The sequence below is a fragment of the Schistosoma haematobium genome, chromosome 3, assembly GCF_000699445.3.
Source record: "Schistosoma haematobium chromosome 3, whole genome shotgun sequence".
Taxonomy (NCBI): Eukaryota; Metazoa; Platyhelminthes; class Trematoda; order Strigeidida; family Schistosomatidae; genus Schistosoma; species Schistosoma haematobium.
In genome coordinates, this window is record NC_067198.1 from 13,091,568 (window position 1) to 13,105,275 (window position 13,708).

Here is a 13,708-nt window from a genome sequence, read left to right on the forward strand (position 1 = left end):
AAGCTTTTAATACTAGACACTAACCACTATAACTAGTGAAAATGCTAATTATGTTACTAGTTAGTAATTTTGTTTACTTTATTTGCTTAGTGATCAATAGTTTGGTTGTATAACTAATTTTTTGACGAATAATATAACTTAACATCCGAATTCTTAAACATTATAAATATTTAGAATCACACATACAGCTTATTCATTCGATGATTAAATATAATTTATATGATGATATTCATACGGTCACTGGAATTTTGAAACATTTCGAAATGATAACACCTATTGGGTTGTTGGCAATAGATTTTTAAATAAATGTTAACTTCATCGATTCGTTGTTTTGTACTTTAGGTGATATATATATATATATATATATATATATATATATATATATATATTAAGGAGAAATAAAATTTCCTCAAATAAAAAATATTCATAACAACTGGTTTACACAAGTTTACATCCATTGTATACATTCTGTAACCTATTGACTCCTTGAATTAGTTATTTTACCACAAAACTACACAGAACGTATGTTTATAAAATTTGTAGCAAATAGGAATAGTTATCCTATTGTTTTAGTGTTTTTTTTTATAAGATGTCCATTCATTTTGATTCTTATTAGTTTTGTTTAAGCACAATTTCTAGTTTTTAGTTTATTCCATGTACAACACTTATCTTTATTTAGGCAGTGTTGCTTCTTAAACTTTAACGTTGTTTAGTTAAGAACGATTGTAGAAGTATTTCAAAGTTACCCAAGTTTTTAAAAAAAGGTAGCTTTCGTCACTGACTGACATTAATTGTATAAAACCAATAAAAACTAGAAAGCATTAAATGAATAGTTTGCTTTTCTTATTTTTAAACATCTAGAAATATATTCATAAATTTGCAAAAAACTTAAATTTCATGACTTTCATATTTCTAAGCACCATACATTTGGAATTATCGGATCTTATACATTACGGTTACTCCAAACAAAACTTTCCTCTAAATCTCTTTGGTTTTAAATAGTTTCACAATTGATTTTAATCAGTTATAAAAACTATATTTAGATTAAACTAATCTCCACAAAACATTTTACTAAATAATTCAGATAGGGTTCTATTGGGATCATCACTGGATCAGAGTGCTTTCATACAATATGAAAACCATAGATTAAATACTTCATTTGCACACTTCCCATCAGTTGTTTCTTGCAAACTTCATCATTCCTTCATTTCTGTGGTTATTACAACCACTCTCTGTTTACATTACTGTTCTCTTCAATTCGATCTTCTCAAGCTTCTGCTGCCAGGCATTCCACTCGTGATTGGTGTTACATACTTTTTATATTTGTCAATGTAAGTAGCATGCATCATAATAGTACCGGTTAGTAATTGCTATCGTAATAGACAAGAATGATCTCCCTGAATGTTTTAGCAGCATTTATTCATCTAATATTTTATACCAGAGGAAGAGTGTCATGGTAGTATTTTATTCCTAAATGTTTTTATCTATAAGAAGATTGGATGTACTGTTAAAAATTGCTTATACAAAGTCATTATCATTTGATCAATATTCTTAATTCTACAGTTCTATACGTGTTAGATATAAAAGAAAGCATAGTGGAGAGTTTAACTCACTATATCAAACTTATTTACTGCGATGTTGCTATTGAAGAAGAGTTAAGTGACATTCACAACTTACACAGTATATGAACTCGTATCCATTAACATTTGTCAACAAACAAATAATTCAAGCTAGTAGAAAGTTGACGATAAAGACCATAAATAAATAGATTTTTCAATCTTCTATAAACATATGAATTATTTTTTGATATGGCTCAGAATCGATCACAATTGCGTAGATGTATACACTGTTTGTCTTCCTTTAAACCATGAGATTAAAATTACTTCTCACCTTTCTTTTCATGAACTAATTCTTCCTTCCTGTATTATGTCCTTATACACAATCTTCCTTTTATATATTACTACCAATGAATTAACTACTTATATGATTTTGGTGTCCATCTTTTGCTAATGAGCTGTGGCAACTTGGACCGACGTATATATGTGCCTGGTCCTCCTGTGTTGTGACTGACTTTTTAAAATAACATTATTATTATTATTAATGGTTTGTGTTCAATAAATATGTTTGATAGTGAAAGAATGTAGGAATACACCTTTCACATTATATGATTTCCTATTTTTCTCCCAAATTGTATCGTGCGTAACAAGTGCATAGACTATTGCCATATGTAATTAAGTTAGACTAAAGTAGTCAGGCAATTTTAATATTAATATAATCCAAGTATTAGATATGCAAACAATTAATGATAAAGGAATATTTCTTATGGTTTAAAAAACAATCAAATAATCGTGAAATTTCTTCCTCTAAATACAACTTTTGAAAATTAAGATAGTATCTCTAATTTTAATTTTGGTTAGTAATTTAGTATTAAAACTAGAATATTAGTGATGATTTCAGTATTTTTGTTTATGAAGTTTCAAGTTCAGAGAGATAAAATCTACTAATTATGCTTTAAATACATATTACAAAACATAAAAATGATCTAATCAGATGGATTTTAATGATATGTGCCGGAGTAAAACTATCACAATAATGAGAATGAATTTGCAACAACAAAAAAGCTCAAGAATTAACAATAAATACGATTGCTAACTCCAGTACCTTTACACCTCACTTATCCACATTATTATTATTATCACAAAACAATATTTGACTTGTGGTTGTGGAAATTTATTGTTTTTTTTCCATAGCCAAAATACACCTTACATGTTTAACCAACGTAAAATTACAATTAAAAAAAGAATGAATAACTTATTCCGATTGATCTAGTCCTTTGAATAAATTGTTTGATAAGATTATTCAAATCAAATTTTGAAGAGTAAAACTTCCAGCTTAGACAAATTTTCAACCAGTTCTTAGACAATCAGAAACCAGCCTTTGTAGATGGATAGTTTACGAAAAAATAACAATATTAAAAATTGTAAACAGATTTTACATATTTAATCAATCTGTGAAACTCTTCTACAGGTTACTCTCATTGTAAATTTAATAAAAAACGAAACATACAAATGTTCGTTCTTATGAACATAGATTATCCGTCTTTTAGGACTTGTCACATTCTTCATTCCGTTTGACTCGTCCACATACTTTTTATTTTTACTGAAAATTCCTAGTGTTGATTTGTAACTTAATCATTTCCCATCATTTATTTATTTGCATGTAGTTCATATTTTAATTTTTAATATCTCGTCGTAGAATTGTATAATTTACGATTTTAATTTAAGTCAATCAATATGAAGTTACATTTGTTGTTTATGTGATCCTGTTATCTGAGTTTACTCATATTTGATAATGTATATTTTATTGCTTAAATTCGGTTAATCTTATGTGAATATCGGTTTTATCATAGAAGTAGTGAAGTGTGTTCAGATTGTATATGTGTACTGATTGTTCTTTTTCTGCGTTGTATTGGCCATATAAGTTATTAGTTGTTATTGTACTAAATGGATTTTTTTTTTGCCACACAAGTTGTATAGTCAGTCAATTGACTTCACTTCTTTTTCCAGGTTGGTTGTGAAATCAGAAAAGATAATTCTTATTGATATTGGTCATAGTATTATGATATCTGTTCACACACTATAAGCTAATATTTCTCAATGTCAGTACAGTGAACGCGACGATTACTATCGTCTTCTTTCCTGCCTCACTTTCCAGAATAAGAAGTCTAGTTTCATTTCGGAAGCTTTGTTGATAGTGGTCCCCGTATTATGGGAAATAAATTTAAGTTGATTGGTTGTATTATCAATTACTATGAATATAATTTATGAACTACATAATTACCACTAAACACAAATCTTAGTACAAATACATTGAAGTTGATAATACAATGTTGTGAAAGTGTTCTAAAGGTTGATAGTACTTTCATTTTAAGTCTATATTAATTTCCTGATAAGTTGTATTTGTGGATTACACATCTCCAGAAGTTATAAAACAATATACCTTTTTTTAGATATCTGACAACCGACCTTTATTTTCCCTTATGGAGTAGTAGTGACATCAACATAGTAACACAACTTTTACAATCGATTGTTAAAATTTACTAGTATACTTAATAATGTTTTTCCTTGACATTTGGACTGCTGTTTTCTATTACCATGTAATTCTTCACTTTTGAATTAATGCAAGTTGGTCTTTTCTGTTATAGTCAATGTACATCAAAGAAAAAATATATGTAAAGCAATTTAGAGTAGTTGCTTATCAATAGACGCATAAAAGCACAAAAATGAATCCGAAATAAGATGTATTCCTTAAAACGCTGGCGTAAAATGTACAAAATAAAAAACACGAGTATATATTGCTATCTTTGAAAAGATTACGAGTTCGCCTAATCTGCGAACGGAACGAAGACCCAGTGACACGATGACCAAATAAGCTAACAATTCCGATGCGTTCGACCTCGTCTAACTACAGAAAAGTCCAGGTTCAGCAGTGGCAGATGTATTCCAAAAGCACAATTCAAGCGTATATATATATATATATATATATATATATATATATATATATATATATATAAATTACAGGAGAAAGACTTTTAAGACCTAAATTTGTTCACTGGCACCCTTTGGTTTAAAATGAATTAGTTAGCTTGTGTAAATTTTTCTTGCACTGAGGATACGATCGTTAAGCATCTATTCTCTTAACAGAGTAAAATCTCAACCAATAGGTAGTAGAGTAATGCAGTGTAGATAAAGAAAACTGATTCAAATTTCATGATATTGTTTCCTATCTGAACAAAATTCGGTTGTTTTTTTATTAACTCCTTTTCTTTCTTTCCCAATCCAGATCGATCATGATAGTAATCACGATGTTAATCGTGAAGCAGATTTACTCAATTTCGGCAATCCTGGTACTGTATACAATGAGGTCCAGTCAAAACCAAACGGATCATCTAGTCTATTAGTTGATATAATGGGTAATGGTTTGGCTTCTCCATATATGAACAATTTACTTCATGCCAGTGGTGATCAATACATAAATCATAAAGAATTCACAAAGTATGCTTGATAGCTTTCTATCTGTCTGTTGATGATCTATAATCAGTAATGTGGTTGACTAATGTTATTCTCTTTTATAGAGAATGTGTTTACTAATGAATGACTGGACGGTTTCATCCAGTATATGTCTTTATTTACAAAACTATATAATCGTAGAAGATTTATTCTTTAAATTTAAAATACAGCATTATACACTGCTTTTACAACTCGCTTAGTCATCTAAAAATAGATTTGCACAAGTTTGGTATGTGCCAAATCCTATCCGAGGCTGCTAATTTAAACTAATTTTCCACAGAACCATTTTAATTTCTTTATTTTTGTTTCTCCAATAGTATTCTGACAAAGTCACTGAATTACTAAAGGTAGTCATATTGCACAGAGATGAAATAGGTCTATATACATTAAAGTTTGCTGTCATTTACTGTTGAATGTTCGTTCCTCAACTAACTTATTTGATGTGTGGAATTTAACTACATTCCAAGAGGCTCTTTTGACTGTGATTTTGAACGTGTTTTTTCCGTCGCTTGTTTGTTTGTTGTTTCTTCATCCACTATTCATTTCAGTTTTGGAAATATCTGTTGATTTTACAAAATAAATATTTGTATATTTTTGGCAAGTAACTAATTTTTATATAAGACGTATTGGAAGCTAACAAACTGTGTACTTTAAATCAGATTTTACTATAGTGCGCTACTCACTACATACTCTTTGTTGAAATCTTCCGTGAATTAAAACACCCTAAACACTTTCAAGATTAATTTTAAAGTTTCATTAGATGTTATTGTTTAATAAAATACATTGTATTGCAGTGAGCTGACGAAGTTATTGATGTGTACACTTCTGTTCCTTCCTATGAAGTGACTGTACCTGTATGTTCATACACCATCTATACATTCCTAGCATTATTAAAGTGTAGTGTGTACACCTAGAGGGTAGGGTAACTAATTTGTCAAATTTTTAAGCATATGAAGTAACAGAAAAATATGTTTTATTTACAACGACGGCTGCTGCTATGTAGACAAAGCAATTATCGCAAGGCTACCAGTCAGAAAATGAATAGCAGGCAACTATTTAAAGCTTTTGTGAGGTTTTAAGCTGGTTACATTCGTATTTTCAAATTGATCGGCGGTCAACTTCGAATCTCAGTTCTATATACTATTTTCCTTTCCTCTCTCTCATGTTTACCAGCTTTCTATTTGTATTCGTAATTTTATATTTTTTGTTCTGTCAATCATAGTTACGGAAATTGATCAGTTACACACTCAATTCTCAAATTATCATGTATATAAACTGTTCACTGAACTTACGTAATCCATATTTTGGATTTGTCGTGTTTTGATGTGACCTCAGTTGACCAGTATTTCAAATAAGGGCTTCAACAGACGAAAATATTTATTTTCAGTCATTTTATCTCACAATTTACTTCTACCATCACACATATTTTTCTTTTTGTCAAAAAAATACCTGATTATCATTTTAGGTGTTAGGAGGTAGTCGATAGGGTCTCCTTTCGGTTATCTTCAACCGTACAACACGTTAACGTGGCGTACACTGTGTTGCATCACTCAGACTAATGGCCACGTCTTGGTCGATGGGATTTGATCAATACCAATAGGTCTAGAAAAGCATGGCATTTATCACCGCTCAGTAATCAATTAAATTTTGAGTAGATCATGATATTTTTTTCATTTTAGGAGAAAATATCTGGAATTCTCATTTATGAAAAAGACCTTATACAATTTTTTTCCAACACGTTTTGAGTAAATCTCTTTAACTTTAGTTTTTTGTTCATTATATAAGTTCTTGTTATTCTGCAGTGTTATTCTTTCTGCCTCTTTGTTTCCAGCTTTTTGACAAGGCATAATGCAATATTATATGAGAATTCTCTTATTCGTATTGGTATTCGAATGGAATCTTGTGGTCAGTTTTGTCGTTTAGGTGTATTCTACGGGAACAAATCTCCTCATCCATTCACAGTGTTTTGTTCTCAAGTCACTTGTCCAGATGCAATGGATGTGAACGAATTGGCTAAAGCTATTTCCATTGAACTTCAACCTGGTCCTGATCGAATTGAAGCAGGGACACAAGTTCAACAAACATTAAATGTTGAATGTTTACGTCCTTTTACTGAAATAGTAAAACTTGATGTTTCTTACTTGTAAGTAAATTTCTTTATCAACTTTTTTTTTCACTCTAATTCATTTAGAAACTATTGATTTTATATATTTAGCTTTCAGCTACACCTTATAATATGAGTCGATTGTCAGGTCCAAATTTGTTATCCGATGCCCATTAAAAGAATTTTATGAAAGATTTTGTTGTGTCTTGACTGAAAGACTAGAGAGCAGTGTATTATCGATCGGATCAATGACACGTAAACACGTAAGGACGACTTAGAGTCCCGATTGGCCCTGCTTCGCTGTCTAGCCCAGCCAGTTGAGTCCAGAACACAAGTCACAGCTTCTGAGATATGAATCATTATATTTCAGACATACTCTGTTTATGTACCAACCAAACAAACCACATCGTACCATAAAGTAGAAAACAACATTTGTACAATATTTAACAAGTGAAATAAATATCGACCAATAGGGAGTGTACATTTAAAGTCCAAGGCCACCATTAGACTTAACATGATAATTATTGGTATATTTTTCTGCACATCCTAACAGATTTAAAGAATAATCTATTTCCGGTTATCTTAAACTGGGCTCTAAAATATCAAACTCGTTAATATGATCCTTTTTCTTGATAAATTGGGAACTGTGTGGGATGAAAAAGGACAGTAGTAGCATTTCAGAGATCTCATTTTTTCCGTCATTGGTCGTCATTTATTAGATTTATCGTTTATTTTTCAACGTTAGCTTCAGCTGTTTAATCAAATTACAGATAAATGGTCATAACAGTTTTCTTAGACCCCATATTCAAAACTCAATTTGGTAGTACAATTATCCTCATATTCTTTAAATCGAGAATCGATCTAAGTTAGACACCCATTAAAAACCTTTGAACACTGGACGGTCGTTCCGTACTATTATGAAACTCCTCATGAGCTCACATCCAGGACCGTGGATCTCGCACACGGACGATTAATATTGTCTCTAAATAAAAACCTCTCACAATACTGCTGCAAAAACATCCCATTTTACTGTGAATAATTGAAATCGTAATTTTCTATGTGCCTTTCTAAGTTTGATCTTGTCGACAGTGATCTATTTATGATCATAACTATTGCTCCATATCTTTGTTTTTCGAGAATTTTTTCACTACATTTGTTGTAAACTGTAACCGTTAGAATATAGTTTAGTAATATAAGTAGCCTATGCCAGGGTATTTTACGTATATAACTTAAATATATTATTGTTACTATTATTATTACTGCCAACCTCATTAGGTAGTCATTAATCCGGTGACCAGTTATCCGTTTTCGATGTAAATATCACGTATTAAAGTTAGCTCTAAAAAAATTGATTATTGTTTTTTCTTAATTGGTTTCACTTGTGCATATACACGTAAAATCGTAGTTTTATTCACCCGTCTTAACCTGTAACATCCTATATTTGTTTTCTGTGATATTTTTTAAATAGATGTGAAGACTCGAAACAACGTTATGCTCTTATGCTTCCAGTAACATTAAATAAATTCCTTCAACCTGCAGAGATGGATCAAGCAACATTTTTCTCTCGGTGGAAATTACTGTCTCAGTAAGTTTTAGTGTGTTAGTGAAAATTTTGGGAACTAATAGTTTTTGTTCAGAGATGGCCAAATAGTTTATTTTTGTGTGGTTATTTTATCAGTTCTTGAATCCCTTGTTTATACTAACCTCTAAGTAATTTGTGTGATCGTTATTATACAAACATGCACCTCTCGGCTAAAAGAGTGATTAGAAGACTTTGGCACCAAGAATAATATATCATAGATTTCCGGTGCGGGGAGTAGTTTTTGAAATGTATGGAGCTAATACAACGAAATTGGTTATGGAAGAAGAGGGAAATTGATTATGAATACATTGGTCTTGAATGCTGTTAGAGATGTGAGGGCAGTTATCACTTCCCGGTTGCCCACACCGTGGGAGGTTTTTTTAGAAGTACCTGGAAGAAAATTGTGTAGAGCTGGTTTTAGTGACCTGAGAGCGTGACCGCAGTGCCGGAGGGATAACTGCTTAAGGCCAGTCCCACACGACCTCTTTGTGAGTAATTTTCGCATTGGCTCCGTAATTACTGGAACCTTACCGCTGGAGACGGGAATCCGCGCTTTAGGTCGAGATGTTCATTTTCAGGGTCGATCTTTTATAACCCCACTCCTCCTTATGGGAAGTCAGCATCGCTGTTTTCCTGGTTGTCTGAAGGAAACACCTTACTGCCGTCACACCTCTGTATAGTCGTCAGTACGACTTCGCCTTCGGACTTTGGCTTGCTGCCTTTAGTCTTACCGCTCTTCAGTCGACCTGTCTAGTTTGGTAGGACCTTGAGGAACGATTGTTCCAACCAGTATAGCTCGATTGGTTCAAGGTAGCAGGAACAGTCGGGGGCCATGTAAGATGTTTTGATTGTGATTGGTCTGGAGCAATTGTCCTTTGAGCTTTGTAACACTTCCTGTCGGAACGATCTTCAGTTCTGATTCGGCTTCCTCTTTAGAACCCTCATGAAACAATTTTCTTCCATGATGTAAGTGACAGAAAGCGTCAACAGCCTGCATATTTCTTCAGTAAAATACATGATTAAGGATAATTAGCGTTATCTCAAGTTTCCATACAACAGGAGGAAATTAATGAGATGAATATCAGAGGAGACTGATTGATGATGGTAGCATTGATAATAAAAAAGTAATAACCATTGAGTATATGGCTTATAAAAACAGAGGAAATGTAAATGCATATGAATATTGGCAATCAAGTTCTTAATGAACTTAAAGAGTGAATGCATCTGAGTCATTGTGACCGATTTTCAGACGAATCACCCATTATCTATTTCTAATCACCGATCGCCGTTTTTACTCGTATCCCAGTTGATGAGCCGGATGTTTGTGGGAACTATGTCAGCCTCTAGTCTACTCGGGCTGATGAGACTTCCAAGATTTGTGAAGTTGTTAACACAGTCAACTACTTCACTCTATGACCGACGAAGGCTATGGTGCAAACCAGTCCTAAGGCAACATTTTGTATTTAATGAGGGAGGAATTCACTTCAAATCTCTAACAGCATATAAATTCATCTTGTCCACAATCTTGAAACTGATCATCTTTTCTTAGCCACCATGTAAATGATTTAGGTATCTGGTTACAATTCAATATCTGAGAGGCTCAACTTTTAATAAATTGTTTAGTCGCACATATAAATCCTTTTTCACCGCCTTGAATTTAGGTAGTTGGTCAGTACTACTGTCGCAATAAACATTCGTAACGCATCTTTTATCCACTGAATTCGCGAGAATCTCAGTTAAACTGGAAAATATTTAGTTTGCGAGCCGATATTTATATCGATTACCTTTTGAATCTAGTGTCAACCTTATTGTACTAACATTTTTCTGCTTTCCGATATTTGTATTCTCTGTATTTAGTTTGGGAAGAGTTTTAGTAATGAGCAGCTAAAGGTTCTTAATGGAAATCCCTTTGAGATTCTTTTTTTATACTGATTTTCCTTTGTCCTGCTAGACATGATGTTATATCTCGTTATTTGGGGTTCAGTGCGAGCTTAAACTACTTACGGAATCAAGAAAGTGATTGAGCTACCCTAGTTACGAGCCGTTCTTTTCGTAATTGATAACGGCAACTTGTACATAGCACATTTACATCTTATGACTAACACATGAAGGAAGACGATTTGTTGGATAACTTGATATTCATGGTAAAATAAGCAGTGTATACAAAGAATTAAATTGGAAAAAGTGTACTTGCAGTTATTGTTTCAAGTTGGATTAAAGCATTTCTGACAAAATTTGATTAATGTTGTGATCACCTTGGCAAATAATGTTATTTCTGATATGTTAATCAGTATCACTTTTTAGGTTTACCAATCAAAATCCTGATTATGATTTCTTTGTCCTTCCTACTTAATTGCGTTTATAGCCTGTTGTCTTAATCCTTAACCAAATGATACTTTTCGAGCGACATGATTAACCTTGTGGTGATACTGACGAGTGCTTATTTATTTATTTGAACACATAAATATTGGTACAAGAGGGCACCAAATAGATATGCACCACACCATATTTGTGTGTGTGGGCTATGATACTGCCCGGGTGCCCAGACCGAAGCAGGTGGTTTTCTTAGAGGGCCACACCCCGAGCCTTTGATCTAAAGGTCTGATCCACAAGGCAGTGGAGCATCGTAAGGAGATGCAGTCCCATGGTAGTCGGTGACCCACGATTGGTTCATACGCCATTTGTTCCTTCAGGATACTGGAGCCCATGTGCACCATTGGTTTGGATCCGGTTAAAGCACCGGACATTCGCTTTTCGTCCTCTCATTTTCGTAAACAACACCCTCGCCACGAGAAGGCATTGAGTAGGACTTCCCTTGCAGAGGCTGTATACGCGTGGCCATATGAGAGGATTTCGCGAGGAAGAGCGGGCCCACCCCATTCTCGGCCATACCACGGCATTTGGGGGCACTGACGAATGCTTCACTCCTATTGATCAGTTGCTTCTCAGCCTTGAATTCAAATAAGAGAAGATCACAGCTCCTGTTATTACTACCATTATTATTTTTATTCCGAGGATACAGGTTTATATACAGACATACCCGGCTACATCATTACTATAAAATAGAAGATAGTATTTATACACAAAACAAGTCAAAGTGGCAGTGAATCGGATATGCAGTAAATACTTGATTGTCAATAGTTTCGGAATAGTAAAAATGTATGATATTAATTAGCTAGTTCAACGGAAACTTGCAATAAACAAAATGTAGTGACGCAGTAGTCCAGTTATTTAAGTATTAAACAATAGGAATATAAATAATCATAGTCCATAAAATAGTTCCAAGAGTTACCATTAGTATTGTCATTCGAAAAGTACCTAGAAATTAATCCTTATTCCACAGTATGTAGGGATTCTGCTTGCTTTTGAGTATCGTATATAGGAAACTTGAAACTTTGTAGCTTGTTTATTTGATAAAAGCCAATTATCCTACGTTTTTCACTATTGGATATAAGACCATTCTTTTCACAATCTATTTTCTTTCACTTTTAGACCTGGACGAGAATGTCAAAAAATTAATCCTCCACTGTTCTCATTAGAAACATCTTTTCTACGAACTACTGTAAGTTTTACAATCAGTATATGTACAATTATTAAAGGAATATGCTTCTACATTTTTTCTTTCCTGGTGTATTATATTTAAAAATAATTCAAAATGAATAAATGTTAAGTATCTTCTGAAATTATGTAAAATTGTGTAAAGAAGACCTGTTTAGTACTTCTGAATTCTAGAAAATTCCCATATTGTGAATTAGAACAATATATATAAACGAACAATATTGTTTTCGTTTAGATCCTCATCACACTATCAATTTGTACTATTTACTTATTGTGTTTATGTTATTTATTCCACAGTCATCACTAAATCATAAACTGTCTTGTTTGGCTTAATAATTTCTTATATGCATATAAATATTACTGTATATTAGAGTAAAGCCTGATGAAGGTCTAATCGAAAACAATATTGTTCGCTTATATATGTTGTTCTATTTCTGAATTCCTATATATATTTACGATATTTGTATTTCCACTTCTTCATCATGTCGAACATTGCAACAGTTTCTGGAATTTCTACTAGAATCTGCCTATATTGTCAATGTACCGAATTGCTCGAATGCTGAATTCACTTATTTGAAACTTATACCCTTAGTGATTGATTCTCAAGGACACCTCTTATTTTTCTGCTTCAATGTGCAATCATGGAAAGATGATTATATCTTTCAATCAGTTTTTCATCTTGTAAGATTTTTAATTCATAGTGATTGTGAGATTGGTAGAAAGTAAGCTAAATAATTTCTTATTCACTGATCTGATTGATCTATCTATAAACTATTTGTTGTCATTTTAAAAAGTATAGTTGTAGAACTGGACAATTGTCTTAACTTCTCAATAAAACCAATAAATAGTTAATAATGTATTAATTAGTTTGCTGTAGTGTAACTAGTTACTGGTTTTAAGGAAACTTTATATATGTGAACTAGGTGGTTGATATACTTAGTCATAATTGTCCACTTATGTCTCCGATTAATCTCTGTCCTCACAACACCTATAAATTTGATGGCTTGTAGATAGGTCAGTACGTAAATGTGACTGAGTTAAAGTTTATTTGTATGCTAAATTGTACCGAATTTGCTAATGTAGGTACTAAACATTTAACAAAATTATGTTTTACTGTATCAAACGTGTTTACATATTTACCATTACATTAAGTATACTAATCGTACTATTAATACATGATATTGAATTTTTTAAAATCAAAAGTATTATATTTGTTTGGAAACGATCCGTAGTCTCAGTCGAGTCAATAACAGATTATGACCATTTTACTCCTATATATATATTTGCACCCAGGTTGTAAAGCTAATCGGTTATTGATTCTCACTCGTATTTAACTTATAACCTGATGAACTGTTAATGCAGTAAACTGGTGGTCATTCATTTTCTTATCAAATC

At 32.3% G+C, this 13,708-nt stretch overlaps 1 protein-coding gene across 1 annotated transcript in view; it reads left to right on the forward strand.

Moving 5' to 3' along the window:
- Nucleotides 1-13,708, forward strand: part of AP2A2 (AP-2 complex subunit alpha-2) — a 52,035-nt gene that overhangs the window by 9,697 nt on the left and 28,630 nt on the right. The window contains exons 12-15 of the mRNA XM_051213041.1: nt 4,843-5,054; nt 6,901-7,212; nt 8,642-8,758; nt 12,248-12,317. Coding sequence (XP_051068975.1) covers nt 4,843-5,054; nt 6,901-7,212; nt 8,642-8,758; nt 12,248-12,317 — 711 coding nt within the window. The remainder of the gene's footprint in view (nt 1-4,842; nt 5,055-6,900; nt 7,213-8,641; nt 8,759-12,247; nt 12,318-13,708) is intronic.